Source organism: Hypanus sabinus, unplaced genomic scaffold (assembly GCF_030144855.1).
Source record: "Hypanus sabinus isolate sHypSab1 unplaced genomic scaffold, sHypSab1.hap1 scaffold_400, whole genome shotgun sequence".
NCBI lineage: Eukaryota > Metazoa > Chordata > Chondrichthyes > Myliobatiformes > Dasyatidae > Hypanus > Hypanus sabinus.
The window spans coordinates 217,976-240,419 of NW_026781285.1; the positions used below are offsets into that span (position 1 = coordinate 217,976).

Genomic DNA, 22,444 nt, shown 5'->3' on the forward strand with positions numbered 1-22,444 from the left:
ACAAGCACAATGTTGAAAAGTTGCCTCAAATGGAAGGACTGTTTAGGACCCTGACCAGTGGTGAGGAGAGTGGTTAGGTACATCTCTGGCACTTCATCTACTTGCAGTTGGCGTCCAGCCCCGACACCTCTTCTTATCGTGGTGATTTACCACAATAACAGGACCCCCTGATTTGCGGTGTTACGAACCCCGTAACTGGGTCACTTACCAGCAAAGATAGAGAGCTCCGTTGAAGTCTGATGGTACTATTTTTAACAGTATTTATTAGAAAAAAAACAAAAATAACATCAATACAAACATACAGATAATATACGTCGTCAACACTAAAACTAAAATTGCGGGTATAATAATAATCAATAAGAAATAGCTCTATCGTTGTCTAGGGGATAATGTATTGTCCGATGGAAATATAAAAGTCACTCAGTTCATTCAGGCTGCAGCCTTTGGTTGGAGTCAAGAGAGAGATTTTTAGAAACTTGCCTGCTTTTCCTTTTTATGATTTCGATCCGACGAGAGTTCCGTTGGTGTAGCCAGTCCTTTAGCTAAGCCGTTCTTCCGTGGTAAGGCCGCCAATCCCAGGCAAGGGAAAGGACGCACGCGAGCCCCACCGGCTGTCGCTATTAAACGCTATCACGGGATTCCTAGCGTTTCTCCTGGTGCGTCTGAAGGGGTTGTTCCCCAGACCCTCTTTTATCCTTACTCACGGGGATTCAAATGTCAATCAGGTTGGGATGATGCAATCCCTCAACCAGCCCACTCTGGTCATTCCCTGAGGTCTTCAATGAATAGTACAGTACTCAATACACAATTCCGTCTCCAAGAGACAATGGCCGTTATCCGTGGCTTTGTCTTGTGGAGGCCAGGACACATTCCAAACCGTGTGTATTCTGGACGTCTCTCTCTCATTTCCTGGGTCCCAGACCCGAATTAATAGCGATCTTGCGATTCTCAATAATGAGGGGGCTACTTTGTACCCTTCGGCCCCTCAGAGTTGTGGCACTTTCGTAACAGTGGACTCCATTGTCACCAGGTGGCGCTCTGCCGCAATAACGCTGAGAGACAAAAAAGTGACGCTTCAGCCTGCTGAAATGTTTATTCAAGATTCAGGGTTGTTTAATTCCATTTCCAGCAGACACATGTAAATGAGGTCGAAATAATTATTACTCCGGTTCCAATGCAACACAGAAACACAACAGTAACAACATATAGCCACGGCTTATATACTGTGCACGGATTGATGGTATGTTCATAAAGTGATGCTTGGCATAGGATGCCTGCATTTAAGATGACAGACAGGAAACGATTAAGCAGAGGTGTTTGGTGTTGCGGAAGGGTGGGTTAGAGGATAGAGCTATTTATCAGCTTTACTGCTTGGGAAAAGTAGCTGTCCCGGAGGCTGGTAGTCCTGGTGAGGACGCTGCTTATCTACCCCCGATGGGAGTGAGACAAATAGTCCATGAGTGGGATGGGTGACGGTAGAGTGTGAAAATTAGATTGGTGCTTGATCTCAAGAGAGGGAATTTGGAAAATACCAATGAGATGCCTTTCAGAACAGATTGGGATTGTGCAGCCGGCTGGTGGCGTAGTGGCATCAGTGGCAGGAGGTCCTGAGTTCGAATCCAGCCGGCACCCTTGCATGCTCTACATCCATGCTGGTTTAAGAGCTGATGATCTCTTAAAAAATATCTCACCCGGCAGAAGGCAAATACAACAATGAGAAGCCATTGCTGTAACTAGCCTCGCACACGATTTCCCAATACGTCAGAGGAAATCGCCCGCTAAATTGAAAATCCCGGATGTGACCTACCTTTCCTTTGCAATTGTGCCCACTGCGGAAAAGTTAATTCTGGAATGAACCAAATTTGATTGGGGAGCTTTTGGTAAAGGGAGCAGGTGATAATGATAATATCATGACTGAATTCACCCTTCACTTTGAGAGGGGAAAGGTAAAACAAGATGCATCATTATTAGTGGAGTGAGGGGAACTACAGAGGCACTGGAGAAGAGCTTACCAAAATTGATTGGAAGGCTACACTGGCAGGGATGATGGCAGAATAGCAATGGCAGGAGTTGATCCACTTGACACCCTCAGGGTTGAAGAGAAACACATCATATTCCAACTGCATAGCTCCAACCTGAAGGCATGAATATCGATTTCTCCTTCCATTAAAAAAAATCACAGCCCATTGCCTTTCCTTCTACTTACTCCTGAGTAACGTGACATTGCACATTCTGACCACTGACATCTGGGACTTCCATACTCCTGCCAGTGTCTTCCAAAGAGTACGATACTTATTCAGTTCATCAGCCATCACCTTTCACCCTCTCCCCATTATTCCCTCTCCAGCATCATTCTCCAGTGGCTTGATATCCATTTCTGTTTCACTTTTACATTATATGTACCTGAAATTAAAAATGGTATCCTCTTTAATATTACTGGCTAGCTCACCTAAGTATTCCATCTTTTCCTTCTTAATGATTTTAGTTGCATTCTGTTCATTTTTAAAACTTCCCAATTCTCTAACTGCCTGGTGATTTTTGTTCTGTGCCCTCTTTCGTCTTTATGTTGTCTTTGGTTTCTCTTAGCAGCTACGGTTTTGTCACCTTACCTTTAGAATACTACTTCCTCTTTGTGATGTGTATATCCCGTCACTTCCAGAAATTCCAGCCATTGCTGCTTTGTTTTCATCCCTGCCCGTGTTCTTTCCAAATCAATTTTGACCAAATTTTCTCTCAGGCCTCTCAAATTATATTTTTATTCATATCTGACATTAGTTTCTCCTTCTCTAATGTCGGGGTGAATTTGATCATATTAAGATCACTTGTCCCAAAGGGTTCCTTGAAATTAAGTGACCTAATTAATTCCGGTTTGTTACATCACCCAATCCAGAATAGCTGATCCCCAAGTGGGCTCAACCACGAGCTGCTCTAAAAAAGCATCTTGTAGGCAATCTAGGAATTCCTCCTCTTGAGACCAACACCATCCTGATTTTCCTAATCACCTGCATGACAATCCCCCATGAATATTGTAACATTGCTCTTTTGGCACTCATTTTCTATCTCTCATTGTAAATTGTGGACCACATGATGTTTTGGGGCCACTATACAATTCCATTCAAGGATTTTTTTTGTACATTTGCTGTTCCTTATTTCTACCCACAGATTCTACACTACCCAACCCTATGGCCTCTTATCTAATGATTTTATTTAATATTTTACCAACAGAGCCACACAACCCCACTACTGGCTTGTTATTTCACTAAACATATAAATATCTGGGAAACAGGAGAACCTGCAGATGCAAGAAATCAAGAGAAATTCACACAAAGTGCTGGAGAAGTTCAGCAGGTCAGGCAGCATTTATGGATGGGAATCAACATTTCCGGCCATGACCCTTCTTTGGGACTCGTGATAACAACGTATCTGGAAAATCAACAAGCAAAAACAACAGAATGTAGTGCAATATTGGGAAAACCTTTGACAAAATTTATTTCAAGGCTTTAAAAAACTGTGGAACAGAGCTCTATGCTCAACAAATACAACAAAGGCAATAAACACTTCCATCAATACCGACATTGACTTTTTTTAATGAAAATATCTTAGTCCCATTTCAATCAGTAAATTTTACAAAGATAAGTAAGAACAGAAATGACAAGTTTAGAAAAGACTACTTACACTCAAACCCACCTAGATTAACACTTCCTTGGACAGAAGGAGGAAGAGGAATAACGCACATGAGAAAAAATAATCACATAAGACCATAAGACAAAGGAGCAGAGTTGGCCATTCGGCCCATCGAGTCTGCTGCACAATTTCATCATGAGTGGATCCAATCTGCCCTTCAGTCCCATTCCCCCACCTTCTCACCATAACCTTGGATGCCCTGACTACTCAGATACCTATCAATCTCTGCATTAAACACATCCAATGACTTGGCCTCCACTGCTGCCCGTGGCAACAAATTCCACAGATCCATCACCCTCTGACAAAAAAAATTCTCTGATTCTCTGTTCTGAATGGGTCCCCTGCAAACCACAAGTCATGCCCTCTTGTACTAGACTCCCCCAGTCACTCTCGAAATTGCATTCAGCAATGGGGATGCATTCAGCCTGCAGCTTATTGAAACTTTCTCCCCAATGTGAACCCGGTCATGTGTTACAAGGTTAGATTATTGAGTGAATCCCTTCCCATATTCACAACAGGTGAATGGCCCCTCCCCAGTGGAACATAATGATGCAGCCTTGGTGGAGACGGTTGAGAGAATCTCTCCCCAAAGTCTGAGCAGACGATCAGTGGTGTGAACTCGCTGGTGTTCTAATAGATGAGATGATCGTGTGAAAGCCTTCCCACATTCACAGGTCGACGGCCTTTCCCCAGTGGATCTCACTGGTGTGCCTGCAGATCAGATGACTGAGTGAATCCCTTCTCACTATCTGAGAGGGTGAAATCCCTCTCTGCAGTGTGAACTGACTGGTGTGTCACTAGGTGAGATGATGTGGTGAATCCCTTCCCACAGTCTGAGCAGGTGAATGGCCTCTTCCCAGTGTGAACTCGCTGGTGTGTCTGTAGGTTGGATGACTGAGTGAATGTCTTTCCACAGACTGAGCAGGTGAATGGCTTCTCCCCAGTGTGAACTGACTGGTGTCTCCGTAGGTGTGATGCCTGAGTGAATCCCTTCCCACAGTCTGAGCAGGTGAACAGCCTCTCCCCCGTGTGAACTCGCTGGTGACTCTGTAGGTTGAATGATCGAGTGAATCCTTTCCCACAGTCTGGGCAGGTGAACAGCTTCTCCCCAGTGTGAACTTGCTGGTGTCTCTGTAGGTTAGATGACTGAGTGAATCTCTTCCCACAGACTGAACAGATGTAATCCCTCACTGCAGTGTGAACTGACTGGTGAGTCACCAGGTGAGATGATGTGGTGAATCGCTTCCCACAGTCTGAGCAGGTGAACGGCCGCTCCCCAGTGTGAACTAACTGGTGTGCTTGTAGGCTACCTAACTGTGTGAATCCCTTTCCACAGTCTGAGCAAGTGAACGGCTTCTCCCCAGTGTGAACTCGCTGGTGTGTCTGTAGGTTGGATGACTGAGTGAATGTCTTTCCACAGAATGAGCAGGTGAATGGCTTCTCCCCAGTGTGAACTGACTGGTGTCTCTGTAGGTGAGATGCCTGAGTGAATCCCTTCCCACAGTCTGAGCAAGTGAACAGCCATTCCCCAGTGTGAACTCGCTGGTGACTCTGTAGGTTGAATGATCGAGTGAATCCCTTCCCACAGTCTGAGCAGGTGAACAGCTTCTCTCCAGTGTGAACTTGCTGGTGTCTCTGTAGGTTAGATGACCGAGTGAATGTCTTCCCACAGACTGAGCAGGTGAAATCTCTCACTGCAGTGTGAACTGACTGGTGAATCAGTAGGTGAGATGATGTGGTGAATCCCTTCCCACAGACTGAGCAGGTGAATGGCCTCTCCCCAGTGTGAACTCTCTGATGTACCTTCAGTTCAGATGACTGAGTGAATCCCTTCCCACAGTCCGAACAGGTAAACGGCCGCTCCCTGGTGAGAACTCGCTTGTGAGCCATTAGGACAGATGACCGAGTGAATCCTTCCCCCACAAATTCAACAGATGACCAGCCTCTGCCCAGTGTGAACTGACTGGAGTGTCCACAGGTGGGAAGACTGACTGAATCCCTTCTCACACACAGCACAGGTGAATGGCCTTGCCAGTGTAAACTTGCTGACATACATTCAGTTGAAATGACTGACTGAATCCATTCCCACTGTCTGAGCAGATGAATGGTTTCCCCCCTGATTAGAATGATGGACATGCCAGTAAGTCAGATGACAGAGTGAATCCCTCCCCACAGTTTGAGCAGAAAGGATGATCGAGTGAATCCCTTGCTCCATTTCTTAAATATCTGGACAGAGACAGCAAAACTGTATTTGAGATTTCAGTAGACAAATTTCTTGTCATTTGTAACCTGTAAAAAGATTTTAAAAATCCATCAGTGGGTGTAGAATAACATTTCAGATGAGATCACTTGAGTTGTCAAGGTATGATCTGACATCACACTGTTACAGTGAGGTTCAATCCAAGTTGGATGGAGAAATCATCTTCTAACTGGGCAGAGTGCTGGTATCTGCAATGAGCATTGAATGCTCTGATGTTCTTCCTGTCTCTATAAGAATGGGGCATTTTTTCCATCTCCAATCTGTGACCTGCCTCAGTTTGACTCTCTCCATTGGCATTATTCCCTGTTCCCACTGAGCTGCATGGGTGCCTGGCCCCACAGTAACTGAAACACTCTCACACAAATAGCCAGCAGTGCATTCCACACACCCACCACTCTCTGTGTAAAAAACTTACCTCTGACATCCCCTCGGTATCTATTTCCAAGCACCTTAAAACTAATGTCCACTCGTGTTAGCCATTTCAGACCTGGGGAAAAAAATACTCTGGCTATCCACATGATCAATGCCCCTCATCATCTTATACACCTGAAAACGGCTCGAAACATAAACAAGGAAAGTGTACACTGGTTTGAGGATTTCTTAGAAGTACACAACATTATGAGGGTATAGATAGGATAAATGCAAGCAGCTTTTTCCACTGAGGTTGTGTGGGATGACAACCAGAGGTCATGGGTAAGTGGGGAAGGTGAAAATTTAATGGGAACATGTGGAAAAGCTCTTCACTGGTCATGACAGTGTGGAATGAGATGAATATAAGTAGTGAAAATCAGCTCAGTTTCACCAGTTAAAGGAAGCTTGGATGGGACCCTGGGTGGTAGGAGTATGGAGGGTGATGGTCCCGGTGCAGGTAGTTGCATTAGACCGCTTAAATGTTTTTTGGCATTGTCTAGATGGGCCAAATATCCTGGTTCAGGACTGAACTTCTCCATGTTTCTGTGATAGAGATGCTGGCCAAACTTGTTTGGAAGGGAAAAGGTAGGAGTGACAACGGAACAGCAATGGCTGGAGATTCTGGAGCAATTCGGGAGCTGAGTGATCGATACATCCCAAAGAAGTGGAAGCATTGGAAAGGCAGGAGGACATATCCGTGACTGAAATGAGAAGCCAAAGCCAACATAAAAGCCAAAGAGTGGGCAAACAAAAGAGCAAAGACTATTGGGAAGCTTTTAGAAACCAACAGCAGACAACTTTAAAAAAAAGCCACATGAGCTCAGGGTGTGGAGTCCTGATATTGTCATCATTAATGGGTCTTGGTAGCACCCAACAGTCTGAAGCATTTGGAGGAACAAAATATCCGGGGCCTCAATATCTCTTGAAAAGCAAGGTTCCCTGCACCTGTAACTTTTCAACTTTTATTTTGGCAGGCACATACAAACCCCACACCCTCAAAATTTTACTTCTGAAGGCCTTCCACTTACAAGAACTGTGTTGCCAGGAACGAGCCTGTTCCAAACCACACTTGTCAGATGTTTCTGATACCATCAAAATTGATCTTTCTCCAATTTAGAATCTCAACCCATGGTCCAGACCTCTCTTTTTCCATATTTACTTTGAATTTCATGGCATTATGAACACAAATTCTGTCACCAGCCCTGGATCATTTCCTAACAGCTTATTGTACACTTCTATATCAGAAATTCCACGTACTGATTAAGGGCACATTTGACAAACTTTACCCCATCTAGTCCTTTTACAATATGGGAGTCCAGTCTATATATGTAAAGTTAGAATCACTTACTGAATCAACCTTTGTTTATTGGCATTGTCTGCAATCTCTCTACAAAGTTGTTCCTCTAAATCCCTCAGATTGTTGGGAGCAACCAAATTCCAATAATGGCTACAGTATCATAATTCCCTGTCCTGAGCTCATCTGGCTTTCCTACGAGGCTTCTTGCATTATGATATACACAGCTCAGCACATTCATCACACCATGCTCAACCATTTGATTGCTGACTCTATCTGAGGTCTGAACAACATCTGACTGGTGTCAAGATAACAAACTCTCCCACATTGTCACATAAACAAAGGAGCTGATTGTGGATTACAGGAGGACTGGAGACAGGCTAACCCCTGTTGACATCAATGGATCTGGGGTTAAGAAGGTGAACAGCTTTAAATTTGTCAGCATAAACATCACCAAGGATCTCACATTGTCTGTACATACTGGCTGTGTTGTGAAAAGAGCACAGCAGCACCTCTTTCACCTCAGATGGTTGAAGAAGTTGGGGACGGGGACCCGAAATCCTAAGGACTTTCTACAGGGACACAATTGAGAGCATCCTGACTGGCTGCATCACTGCCTGGTATGGGAACTGTGCTTCCATTAATCGCAGGAAACTGCAGAGAGTGGTGCAGACACCCCAGCGCATCTGTAGATGTGAACTTTCCACTATTCAGGACATTTACAGGGACAAGTGTGTCAAAAGGCCCAAAGGATATCGGGGGCCAAATTCACCACAACCACAAACTGTTCCTGCTGCTACCATCCAGGAAACGGTACCACAGAAAAAGGACCAACAGGTTCTGGGTCATCATCTTCTACTAGGCCATCAAACTGATTAATTCATGCTGATACAATTGCATTTCAATGTTATACTGACTGTCCTATGTACAAACTAACTATTATAAGTTACTATTAATTACACATTGCACATTTTGGTGAAGATGTAATGTAAAGATTTCTACTCCTCATGTGCAGCAAGGATGTATCGAATAAAGTCAATTCAATTCAATTCACCCTCTCCACTATCTGTTCTGTCATTCTGGCTCCCATTTCCCCAGCAACTTATTTTAACCACATCACACTCTCCACCCACACTAGCACTAGCAAGCCTTACCACTAGGATATCAGTCCCCTCCTGTTCTGTTCCCCTAACTAATGAATTTACTATCACCCCTTTGACTTTTCTCTGTCAGGTAATCTACCCTCCCCACCCCAACAGTTTCTAAAGTGTTCCACCTGTTGTTGTGTGGGATGACAACAAGAGTTCTCTGTGATGGCTATTTAACTTTATTCCGCTTCCTGACTCTCGCCCAGTTTTCTGTGTCCTGCACCTTGTGTGTAACTCACCTTTCTTCATGTCATATCTATCTCCTGCTCCAACTCCTGGATGATCCGGAATTCATCCATTTCCAGTTCCAACTCCTTAAAGTGCAGGGTTACAAGCTGCAGCTGGATGCACACCTTGTAGGTGGGGGCATAAGGGACACTGGAGGTCTCCCCACTTTCCCACAATGTCCCCCCTAATTTGTAATGACCAGTGTGCACATAAATCATGTACCGTGCATTTTTTTGCCCAGTGACATGTGCACAGTGAATTTTATACAGAGAGGTAATCATTTTCACAGCGAGCAAATCACTGTCGATAAATACTTTGATATCCCCCGGGTTTGATGGAATTCATCTGCACTCTCACACAAACTATGTAGCAGGCCTGTAACGAGTAATGAAGAATCATCTCACCAGAGCTTTTGCACATTGTTCATATGTGGTTTGCTTGCTAAATTATGCTTTAAAAAGTCAGGTTTGCAAAGATTACTCCAAGTCTTTCCACTTGCAAATTCTCCAGCACCTCTTGCATTGTCACAATAGACAATAGGTGCAGAAGTAGACCATTCGGCCCCTCAAGTCTGCACCGCCATTCTGAGATCATGGCTGATCATTCACTATCAATACCCAGTCCCTGCTTTGTCCCCATATCCCTTGATTCCCCTATCCATCAGATATCTATCTAGCTCCTTCTTGAAAGCATCCAGAGAATTGGCCTCCACCTTCTTTTGAGGCAGTGCATTCCAGACCCCCACAACTCTCTGGGAGAAGAAGTTTTTCCTTAACTCTGTCCTAAATGACCTACCCCTAATTCTCAAACCATGCCCTCTGGTACTGGACTGTCCCAGCATCTGGAACATATTTCCTGCCTCTATCTTGTCCAATCCCTTAATAATCTTATATGTTTCAATCAGATCCCCTCTCAATCTCCTCAATTCCAGCGTGTACAAGCCCAATCTCTCCAATCTCTCTGCGTAAGACAGCCCTGCCATCCCAGGAATCAACCTAGTGAATCTACTCTGCACTTCCTCAATTGCCAGAATGTCCTTCCTTAAACCTGGAGACCAAAACTGTACACAATATTCCAGGTGTGGTCTCACCAGGGCCATGTACAAATGCAAAAGGACATCCTTGCTCTTGTACTCAATTCCCCTTGTAATAAAGGCCAACATTCCATTTGCCCTCTTCACTGTCTGTTGCATTTTCTCATTCACCTTCATTGACCTACGAACTAGGACTCCTAGGTCTCTTTGCATTTCTCCTTTACCTAACTCTACACCGTTCAGACAATACTCTGCCCTCTTGTTCCTGCTTCCAAAGTGGATAACTTCACATTTGTTCGCATTGAATGACATCTGCCAAGTATCTGCCCACTCACACAGCCTATCCAAGTCTCCCTGTATTCTCCTAACGTCCTCTTCGCATGTCACACTGCCGCCCAGTTTAGTATCGTCAGCAAACTTGCTGATATAGTTTTCCATGCCCTCATCTAAATCGTTGACATAAATCGTAAAGAGCTGTGGTCCCAATACAGAGCCCTGTGGTACCCCACTAGTCACCTCCAGCCAGTCCGAGAAACACCCATTCACTGCTACCCTTTGCTTTCTATCTGCCAACCAGTTTTCTATCCATGTTGAAACCCTGCCCCCAATGCCATGAGCTCTGATTTCACTCACCAATCTCCTATGTGGCACCTTATCGAATGCCTTCTGAAAATCTAGGTACACAACATCCACTGGCTTACCCTCGTCTAACATCCTTGTTACACCCTCAAAAAACTCCAACAGATTAGTCAAGCATGATTTGCCCTTGGTAAATCCATGCTGGCTCAGCCTAATCCTATTACTGCCATCAAGATGTGCCACTATTTCATCCTTAATAATGGACTCAAGCATCTTCCCCACGACTGACGTTAGGCTAACAGGGCGATAGTTCTCCATTTTCTCCTTCCCTCCCTTCTTGAAAAGTGGGATAACATTAGCCACTCTCCAATCTTCAGGAACTGATCCTGAATCTAAGGAACATTGGAAAATGATTACCAATGCATCCACAATTTCCTGAGCCACCTCTTTTAGAACCCTCGGATGCAGACCATCTGGACTCGGGGATTTATTAACCTTCAGTCCTACCAGTCTACTCATCACAGTTTCTTTCCTAATGTCAATCTGTCCCCTCTGATATTCCTCTGATATCTTATGACCATGGCCCATCCATACATCTGGGAGATTGCTTGTGTCCTCCCTGGTGAAGATAGATCTAAAGTACGCATTAAATTCTGTTGCCATTTCCCTGTTTCCCATAACAATTTCTCCCAATTCATTCTTCAATACACACAGGTAACACCAGTTTCTATATTGGACATAAATATTTCCCCTGAACCCTCCTGAGGAATTGAGGATATATAAAAAAAAACCTATGTAACCTATGTAATCTCTGGCTAAAAGAATAATTGGGACTAAATATGAATATTTGAACCGAAGTAAACACTGTCTTCAGTGGTTAGCTAAGGCAGGCTCATTGCCAGTTCTCTGTGGCTTGCAGAGAGACACACTGAGAGCTGATAACATTGTATACTGTACCGTTGTTAGTTGATACCATTATACATTCTACCCTCATTTGAGTAAGGGGCGGAGGACTCACTGATAAGGACAGGAATGAACATCTGTTTGTAATTAAGTCAGGGCTTTGCAAAGGGAATAAGTGGACAGTACATCCATCCATAATTAAAACCTCAATATAACAAACTCTGTTATCTAAGTAATTAAGATTTGCAGCAACACACTTGGTGGGCATACCAGTTCAAATAACATCTTGAAATAGTGATGCATGGGGTGTACTGTGTATAAATATACGGCTGTAACCTAAGTCAGTCGACTTGTCAGATAGTGGAAGTGCTTACGTGCCTTCCCTGTGACAACTGGGGCTCAAACTCCTGCAGGAGAATGTGCAATAAACTGTGGTGTCGATAAGAAGCTTGTATCTCGAGTTTTATTCAGATTCAGCTTTAACATTTGGCATCATGATCAGGATCTCTATCTACAGAGCACTGAGAAGATGGGCTGAGTAAGCAGCTGAACCACTCTGGGGACTGTGGGGACTGACCGGGAGCCCAATAGGTATTTTAAATTTGTCGCTCACTGTTAGTTCCTTTGGATGTATGGTGCCTTGCCCAAAGCTGATCACATACCTTGACAGGATCGGGAAAAAAATCTGTCGGGAGACTAGTATAAGGTAGGCAAAAATTTTACCAAGTGGGCAGGAGGCAGTATTGGATAAAGTTTACTAAGTGGCCAGGAGGCGGTACTGGGTAAACTTTACTAAGTGGGCAGGAAGTAGACATGTCAGGTAAATTCATCAATTGAGCAGGAGGTGCCTGCTGGGTAAATTTATCTGATTGTTAATTGAGCTGGAGGCTTTGTGCCTGATAAATTACTTAGAGATAATCGGTTAATTGCAGTCGATTGATACGAGTGTGCCAGGAGCAGCCCGACACAATTTTGTGTGAGAGTTTTCTGGACAAGGAAAATTATTTTCAAATGTTCAGTGCAGCACTGAGTAAGAAATTGGGGAACAAAATGTGGCCTCGGATGGGTGGGGGGGGGAGCCTGGGTTATTACCTCATGAGAACAAGCAGTAAATCTGATATGGAAAAAGAACTGAGGAAAGAAGTGGAAATCGTTGAAAAGGAAATGGAAGGAAAAGGCAGATGTAAAATGGAAGTTTGCCAGCTATGCCACTGATGGCCTACTGGCTTCAGAATTGGACTTTGAGGCGAGAGGTCTCGAGTTCGAATCCAGCTGACTCCCTTGCACACTTTCATCCGTGCTGGGTTAGAGCTGGTGATCTCTTAAACAAAACAACTCACCCAGCAGAAGGCAATGGCAAACTACTGCTGTAACTTGCCTTGTACATGATTTCCCAACACCGCACAGCGGCGTGGAAGGAAATCCTCGGCTAACTGGAAAAAGCTCCGGATGTGACATACGTTTAAAGTGGAACAGTATATTATCAGCAAGTTGGAGGAATAATGGAATGGGATAGAGGTATGTACTGCAGAAGGAATTCCAAAGGTTGGGAGCCGCTAAAAGTGGAGCGTGAATGGCTGGATGTGACTTGTGGCCTGCTACGGCAGTTTCACAGGAGACCAAGCCTTTAAACTGGGGGGACAAATACCCATTATTAATGACTTACTGCTCCAATGCTTACCAACTAAGTTAGCCAACATTATTAATACAAATAATATGGATTGGCCTGACAATGACCGAAATCGAATGTGACGAGCTTCGACATATTTTTGGGACCCAACTTTCGAATCCCGATCAACCCCGAAGGAAACTAATATTCTCCTGTTTGATTCTTACTAAGAGAGAGAGGGGGGCAGAACTATTTGACTATGCAGCATGTTTACACTTGTTCACAGCTTGTGTTTATATAGCTCACAGTTTGTTTTATTTAAGCAAGGACAGTCACAAACACAGTCAGCCAGAGAGAAAGAAAGAAGATGGAAGGTTCGAAACAAAGGGCCTAGTGGCCAAAGGCCACTGTTTGGACTCTCCTATGCCCACAAGGTGTGTTGACTATTGATCCAGCGTGTACTGAATGTGTGATTGTCACTTTGATCCATAGGAGTGGATCTGTTGGTTTGGGAGTATCCTGTGAAGACCACTTGTGCTAACCCTTGCCTGGGCGTGGTAATTCACTTGAAGAGGTACCCTTGTGACCAATCACTGTTGGTGATAATTCGTATAATCCATATGGGGATGTTGTTGGAGTATCTCGCGGCTACCACTTTTGTTAACCCTTAGCCGGATTCGGGTGTGTTATGTGGTAACCACTTGTGAGAAGGGATATTCTGTGGAAATCACTGTCGGTAATACTTTGTGTGTTGGATCTGGATTGGGAGTACCTTGTGGAATCTACCTGTGCGTCAACCCTTGCTTGTGTGGTAGTTCCTTCTGAAGACAGTACGCCTGTGATAAGCTGCTTCTGGTGATAATTTGTATGTAGATTTAGAACGACGACGGATAGAACCTACAGCGACTGTTAACCTGTCATTTATTCCATGGCTGAACTGAACTTTCATAGTTCACCATCTCAAGACTTTAAGCTTGGTATTCCCTGAGCTCAAAGGTTTGGGAGTTACATTTACACGTATGTGTACTCATAACACTTTTTAACTTTTGATTATTTTGCTTAATTTGTTATATTATAAGTAGATACGAATAAAGAGAGTGGTTTTAACATCAAAACCAGACTCCAGGTGTGGTCTATAGCTGCTGGTTCATTTAAACCAATTGGGTACGTAACAGTGCTGCTCGTGTTTATGTCTTTAAGAGGGCTCACCCCAGCGCCCAGGGGCCCCCATGTTAACACCTTTCTGTCTCTCTGTCACACCTATGCCAAGCAGGTAGAACCAGGGGCCTGCTGGGTTTGTGCTGAAATTCCTCGGTATGATAAAAGTATGATTCAAATGTCAGTAATCCTGCTCAACTAGAGTGAGGAACTATCTGCCTGGGCTTTTTCAAATAACACCCGGGGAAGAGAGTGAGGAACTGTGGTCCAGTCTGTGATGACCGTGGCTGTCAGTGTTTTGAGGGATGGTGTCTCAGGGCCCCACCAAACGGAACTTCCTATGCTGGGAAACATGAATCCTGGCCATATCTGCAGGAGCCCAGCAGCCGAGAGGAATAACTGAGACTGAGCGATTTTTGATGATAGTTTTTCTCTCCTATGGAGTAGCCAGAAATTCATGAGGGATAATCAATTTGGCTATAAGAACTTCAGGAGCTGGCCACAAGGCTGCAGGGGCCCTGTGACAGAAACACAGGCCCAAGTAACAGAAACATCCATTGAAATGATTGCAATCTGGCAAACAGTCGTACAGAATCGTACGACTTTAGATTTTATCCCAGCTGATAAAGGGGGAACCTGTGCTATTATTGACACAGAATGCTGCACCTGCATCCCTGATGAGTCTACTAACGTTACATCCCTCTCCGAGCACACTGCAAAGGAGTGACAGCATCAAGAAAGTAGGGCAGGATTTACACGGGTTCACCAAAGGGTTGAAATGGTGATCTTCAAAGGACTGTAAGGTAATATGTGGGGCAAAGTCCTAATCCTATGTCCTAAAAGTTGTACATATCATTGTTATAATTACTGATGTATGTTGTTTTTCCCCACTGAGAAGTCAAAGCTGTACTCAGTTGCTTTCTCTGTAAAAAAGTTACTGCTTTGTTGATCATGTAATGATCTAAAGAAAGGAATGATAAAGTATGTAAAAGGGTTAGCACTTCGTTAAACTATAACAGCCTGTTTTTCTGAAAGAAACTGCTGATGATCAACAGATGTACTAAGCCATGCTGAGCCATATTTCTTTTTGAGGGTAGCGAGCTACGGTTTCAGGATGCTTATCTCCTTGTGCACTCATGTGTAGAGATAGGACAGCGTCAGTCTGTTCTGTGTGTGTGAGCCATTATGACTATTTTGTAATTTGTCTTTAGGGGCTGTCACAGTAAATAACTTTGGCTCCATCCGGTCTTGTGTGGGGGAGTATCTGGACAGATACATCTAATGTGTAAGGGGAATTGGTGGATAGGGTGGGAGCTTTCACAGTCTGTTCCTGTCTGAGTGACTAACTGAGTAAGCCCCGGGTGCTTGGAACAAAGAGTTTGTACTTTATCCGGATTCGACTTCCACTGAATGGGAGTGGTTTTAAAGGGCTGGGCTGCTGGAAGCACATTACCAGACCGGGACTGATTGCAACTGGGTCTGACAGAAGCATAACTGGTTCTTCTGGGGACATTCAGTCTCACTCCAGCTATTTCCTACCTTCCCTTGTACAGGTACGTAATGTCCAAAGGACGTGTTTATGAGTAAATGAGACTCACCAAACTTTCTCCTGACTGAATCACTGGGAAATCTGAGTCTCTTGATGAAAAGTTGTTCTCTCCAGTTGCTGTTCTCAGTCCTCGGGCCAATTCACTTGTTGCTGTTCCCTAGTCTTCAGCTGTGGTTTGCTTCCAGTGGGGGTTTTTCTTCAAATAAACTTCTCACCGCATGTCTAACTTTAACCAGAGAGATAATGAAGTATGTTAACATTAAAAAGGAGAACCAAACATTTCTGCTCAATGTTACTAAGAACAAAACTCACTGAAATTTAAATGATGAATGCAGATATAATGATCTCAGTGAACAATCTTTTATTGTCCCTCACACATCACAAAATGATATGGGATAAGAAGGAGCCATCATTCAGTCAGGAACAGAATTATGTGATTTGATCCATCTAGTCCGCCCTACCATTTACCATGGCTGATTTTTATTCCAACACCATGTTCCTGCCTTCCTCCCGTAATCCTGAGCTACTCACCAATCATGAATATATTAATTTGTGTCATAAATATACAAAATGGCAGCCTCAACCAACCTCTGCGGCAACAAATTCCACAGATCAGACATCTCTTAGCCAAAAAATTCTTCTCATCTCAGTTTTAAAGGGAAGCATCTTCATTCTGAGACAGTGCTGTCAGATCACAGACTCTGCGTCTAATGGAAACATCCTCTCCATGTCCACTGTATCCAGGCTTTTCAGCATTCGGAAGGTTTGCTTAACCATACATCCCCCCACCACCCCCACCGTCCCTCTGAACTCCATTGAGCACAGGTTCAGAACCATCAAATGCTCCTCATACATAACATCGATTATTCCTGAGATTATTTTTGTAAACCATGTTAGCAGCAATTGTACTGAACACATTTCCAGGAATAAGAGATAAATTGATACCAGGATAATTTACAGGGTAAGTTGAGATTTCTTTATTTTTCTACTAGCACAGAATGTGCCATTTCCATTTCCAGGTTAATTTCAGGAAATATAAACCATTCCAAGGTAAATGTAATAAAAAGAAACTAGAATTATCAGAAATTCTCAGCAGGTAAGGAACAGCTTTGGGAGAGGAACAAACTTTACAATTCAGGGTAATAATGTTTTGTCAGAATGACTTCAAGCATTTTCAGTTTTTATTGCAGATCTCCAGCAACTTGGGATTCTGCCTGATTTCCACCGAGTGACAGACAGAAGACAGTGAGGGGGGGATTTCGAAGAACAGTTTGAACACCAAACTCAGGGTCTATCTCTACTGTTGTAAACACGGAACAGCCCATTTACTCACAGCCTCTCCCTGTGAGGATGGAATGGGAACATCCTCTCCTCAGACTGGCAGTCATTGCTTCCAAAGGAATTCCAGAAACAAACATCTGATCCCAGACCAGAAATACTCACTCAACACCTCACAAGCCCAAGCAGCTCGATCCCTGGGTCCACTTTACCTGGATCAAAAACTGATATCTCAGGACCCAACATCACATGCTCACACAGCTTAATCTGCCACTCACCGACCCTGAGAGTCTCACACTTTGTTCCCACATCTCACACTGGGTAGTTTAATCCAGGATTTCCCCACAACCAATGTCCAGCTGCTCGAAGAAGGACATCCATCCAGCCCCTTCTGTAGAAGCACTAACCAAAGTCAAATCCAAAACACCGACAGTTCCATATGGCTGGAACACTGATCACAGGACTAGAGCCAAACAAAACCCTCCCAGTACTCTTTGCTGACTGTAATATGATGAAGTGTGTCAGGCAGTCACAGTTCACAAAATAGCACTCCCACACCAATGCACAACAGAACTGGTACCTGATGAACCTCTGGTTTTCCAGCTGACAAGAACTGATTCTGGAAATAACTCAGCGAGGCCGAAGGTGTAAAAGAATACCTCACAATGAAGACAAGAATGATTGCCGATATATATCATTGAAGAGGTGTGATACAGGGTGGACCAAGGTTGACCCAGATGGTTGATGCATGTCACTGATGTTGGTGGGAGAGAGACTGGACAGAGGTTGAACAAGATGGGCAGGGAATGAGCAGATAGAATGAGGTGGAGAAGAAATCAAGGACGATCAATTATGGTTCTCCAGCAATACACAGATACTGAATTAATAGTACACACTACTGTATAAAGGATCTTAAAATGACAAAGTTAGAACAAACAACAAGAACTTTGCCATATATACTTTGAACCCTCACCAAATTGTTATCAACACACCATAGAAAGTTTCCCATTCAGACACTTCATGCTTTTCATGGTAACTGCTCTGCCCGTGACTGCGAGGAACAGCAGAGACCTTTGGTCCAGATCAGCACTTCACAGAAACCATTCTCACACTAGACTTCCCAGTCCCTCAGGAAAGCAGGTAGTGAAATCAAAGATCCCTACAACCTGGGGCATTCTCCTTCCTCACCCACCAGCCAAAAAGCTCAAAGACAAATGCGAGGAGGCTCAGGAAGTGAGACAAGTTGGGGGAAGTTAACGGGACTCAGTGGCCAACATCAGATTCCCCAACACAACATGGAGGAAGCATCACCTCACATCCGGGGACTCTGACCGCACACCACATGATCTTGAGTCACAAACCAGAGGGCGGGGTAGATCTGTGTTAAACAGCCTCATGTGACCTGTTGGTGGGTCTCCCATTTCAACTCTGTGGAAATAAACTGCCTGGGCTCCTGGTTTGGATCGTTCAATGCAGATTGAGTGACATCTACTTATTTTTGAAGAGCCCAGATAATTGGAAAATAAATGAGTAATTGGCCCTCAGTTCAGCACTCATGGCTAACATTGGATCTCCCCACTCGGGATCGGTCTCAATACTCACTGATGGGAAAACGATATCTTCGGCCCGCAGACTGTGATCTGATCCCGGGCTTCCTGACCTAGGAGGGGAGGACCCTTTCCCAATCCCGCAGACAATCCGCTTCAGTACTGAGCAGAAAGGAAAACACCACCCAACCGGAGACAGTGAGCATGCGCGAAGAGTTAGTTACATCTGTGGATAAATGGGAGGGGCAAACAGGATCACGTGACTGGTGGGGTCCCCCCCCCCCAGGCAGAGAGTCCAGCTACCCACCACTTCTGTGGAAAGAGACAAACTTGCCGCTCAGATCTCCTCTCACCTTAAATGTATTAGACATTTCAACCCCCAGGAAAAATATATTATCTGTCCACACAGATTCATAATCAGGTTTATTATCACTGGCGTGTGGTGTAAACTTTGTTAACTTTGCAGCAGCATTTCAATGCATGACATAATATAGAAGAAAAAGAAAACACAAAATAAAATAATAAGAATTACAGTATATGTATATCTGGGACCATTGCTCATCGTGATTGTTATAAATGACTTGGATGAGGAAGTGAAGCGATGTGTTAGTAAATTTGCTGATGACACAAATGTTGGGGGTGTTGCGGATAGTGTGGAGGGCTGTCAGAGGTCACAGTAGGATACCGAAAGGATGCAAAACTGGGCTGAGAAGTTGCAAATGGATTTCAATCTGGATAAGTTTGAAGTTGTTCAATTTATTAGGTCAAATATGATGGCAGAATATAGCATTAATGGTAAGCCTCTTCACAGTGTGGAGGATCAGCGGGATCTTGGAGTCTGAGTCCAGAGGACACTCAAACCTACTAAGCAGGTTGACTCTGTGGTTAAGACGACAAATGGTGCATTGACCTTTATTAATCGTGGAATTGAGTTTAGGAGCCGAGAGGTTTTGTTGCAGCTATATAGGACCCTGGTCACACTCCACTGTGCTCAATTCTGGTCACCTCACTACAGGAAGAATGTGGAAACCTTAGAAAGGGTGCAGAGGCACGTTACAAGGATGTTGCCTGGATTGGGGAGCATACCTTATGAGAATAGGTTGAGTGAACTCGGCCTTTTCTCCTTGGAGCGACAGAGGATGAGAGGTGACCTGATAGAAGTATATAAGTTTATGAGAGGAATTGATCATGTGGATAGTCAGAGGCCTTTTCCCAGCGCTGAATTGGTTACCACAAGAGGGCACAGGTTTAAGTTGCTGGGGAGTACGTACAGAGGAGATATCAGGGGTGAGTTTTTTTTTTGCCAGAGATTGGTGGGGAGTGGTGTAATGGGCTGCCGGCAATGTTTATGGAAGTGGGCATAATAGGGTCTTTTCGGAGATTTTTGGATAGGAACCTGGCGGCACTGGAGAAAAACTAACTTAGAAAAATAGAGGGCAATGGGTAACTATAGTAATTTCTAAGGTAGGGACATGTCAGCACGACTTTGTGGGCTAAAGGGCCTGTACTGTTCTGTAGGGTTTCTATTGTTCTATGAATAAATTAAAAATCATGCAAAAAGCAGAAATATTATATATTTATATTGAGGTCGTGTTCAAGGGTTCAATGCCCATTTGGCTATCAGATGGCAGAGGGGAAGAAACTGTTCCTGTATCACTCAGTGTGTGCCTTCAGGCTTCTGTACCTCTCTCTCTCTTTGATGGTAACTTTGAGAAAAGGGCAGCCCTGGGTGCTGGAGTTCGTTAATAATGGACGCTGCCTTTCTGAGACACTGCTTCTAATCCTTTGGTAATCTTATAAACGTCTATTCAGTCTCACACCAGCCGGCACGTCTCCAGAGAAAACAACTCAAGTTTGTCCAACCTCTCGTTATAGCTCAGGCCCTCTATTCCAGGCAGTGTCCTGGTAAACCTCTTCTGCGCCCTCTCCAAAGCCCCGACATGCTTCAGAGAACGACAGCGACCACAAATGTATGAAACACTCCAGATGTGGCCTAATTAATCTTATAAAGCTGCAACACAACTTCCAGACTTTTGAACACAATGATAAAGAGAACCACACCATTTGCCTTCTTAATCTGTGCAGATCAATCTGTGCGGTCGCTTTCAGGGAGCGATGATCTCGGACTCCAAGATCCCTCTGATCATCAACACTATTCAGGGTCTTGCATTTAACAGTGTACTGTCTCTTTACATTCCACCGACCGAGCTGCGAAGATGATCATCACTAATCAAATCTCACTGAGATTTCTCAGGACCTGTTGAATTTATTGCCAAGTGCACAAGCAGGGGAAGGTACAGGTACAGAGAAACACTGACTTGTAGCAGCATCACAGACAAGTATATTCAGATAACACACGGAACACAAATTATACGATTCTCTGTCAGTAACAGTATAGAAATATGTTTACGTCATCCTGCTAATAGGACCAGAACAACAGGGGCTGAGCGGCGGCTCATCTCAGAGACCTTGTGAGACCTTCACACCGAACCGACCCCGGCAGATTCTGTGAAGGAAGCGAGGCGAGGCCGCCAGTCCGGGAAAGTTCATCCCCTCCCCCTTCAGGTTTCACCGATCACCTTCTGTTTCTCTCTCCCTTCCCCACCCCCACCTTTTATTCTCCAGTCCTGCCGAAGGGTTTCGGCCGGTTATGTCGACTGTACTCTTCTCCTAGATGCTGCCCGGCCTGCTGAGTTCCTCCAGCATTTTGTGCGCGTTGCTCGCATTTCCAGCAACTGCAGATTTTCTTTGTTTGAGTTCAGGAAAGTTAACTCACTACCCAACGTCAGAACTCCCCGATCGGAACTGGCTTCAATACTCACCGAAGGAAAATTGTTGGTGTTGCCCCGCAGAGAATAATCCGTCTCCGGCTCCCCGTCCAAGGGGGCGAGAACCTACTCCCCATCCCGATCTCACCACCGACCCGGTTTCACAAAGAACGAAAAAACAGCACTGCCAAGCCCGGGAATGTGAGCATGCGCAATGCGTCATCAGGCGGTGGGCGGGGCCTCGGAAACAAACCCGAAGATGCTTCCGATCTGCGGTAAAACGGGATCACGTGACGAGTGGAGGGTCTCTCACGTCACCCGTTGACTGTTCCTCGCCCTTCACACCCTGCCCTTCCCACCGCCGCATTTCCCATATTATTTTATTATTTCCCTATATTATTTCCAAATTTAAACCAGATACGTATTTAGTTTTTCCCACCATATCTTCCCCGGTCCCGTTCCCTCCAGCCCCAAGTCACAGAGCGCTCAGAGTTAGAGTTTCGATTCCCATCCCAGTCAGAAACTGAACTCAGACCCAAACCGGAAGTGTGCAGGTTTCATTTAAATCAGTCTATGTCAGTAAACACTAATTTCTATTCACATTCCTCCGGCCTCACTGATCAGGAACACTGAATCATTAAGTGAGAAACAGCAGCAGGAGGCCATTCAGCCCTTCTAACCATCAACAAAATGGCGGCTGCTCTCCCTTCTTAGCCACAAACTTCTGCCCGATCCTCTTTTCCTCGATTCCCCTCGGTCTCCACACATCTGCTTTTCTCTGTTTTATGTGAGGACGATCACTGAGTCTTCACCACCCTCTGTGGTGCGGATTTACAAACATTCACCACCCTCAGAGTGGAGACATTTCCCCTCATCTCAGTCCCGGACAGTCCATCCCTGTTTCAGAGACTGGGATCCCTGGTTCAACCGGTAATGATGTTGTGCATTTCAATGTGTTCACCTTTCAGTCCTCGCTTCTCTAAATGAAAGGGTTA

General features: G+C 44.6%; 1 protein-coding gene across 8 annotated transcripts; it reads right to left on the reverse strand.

Annotated features, from left to right (window-relative positions):
- Positions 1-308: 308 nt before the first annotated feature.
- On the reverse strand, positions 309-21,650 carry LOC132388762 (gastrula zinc finger protein XlCGF57.1-like). 8 transcript variants are annotated; one of them, XM_059961178.1, is made up of 5 exons: positions 21,504-21,650; positions 18,737-18,907; positions 15,906-16,078; positions 6,360-6,431; positions 3,454-5,973 (listed from the first exon to the last, which is right to left on the reverse strand). In XM_059961178.1, the coding sequence occupies exon 5, from the start codon at positions 5,818-5,820 to the stop codon at positions 4,384-4,386; it is 1,437 nt and encodes a 478-aa protein (XP_059817161.1). In that variant the 5' UTR covers positions 5,821-5,973; positions 6,360-6,431; positions 15,906-16,078; positions 18,737-18,907; positions 21,504-21,650; the 3' UTR covers positions 3,454-4,383. The 8 variants fall into 8 exon arrangements, 5 of the variants coding, with proteins under 5 accessions (XP_059817161.1, XP_059817159.1, XP_059817160.1 ...); XM_059961176.1 differs by having other exon boundaries at positions 15,906-16,082; XR_009510331.1 differs by lacking the exons at positions 3,454-5,973; positions 18,737-18,907 and adding an exon at positions 3,194-3,423 and having other exon boundaries at positions 15,906-16,082.
- Positions 21,651-22,444: the final 794 nt, after the last annotated feature.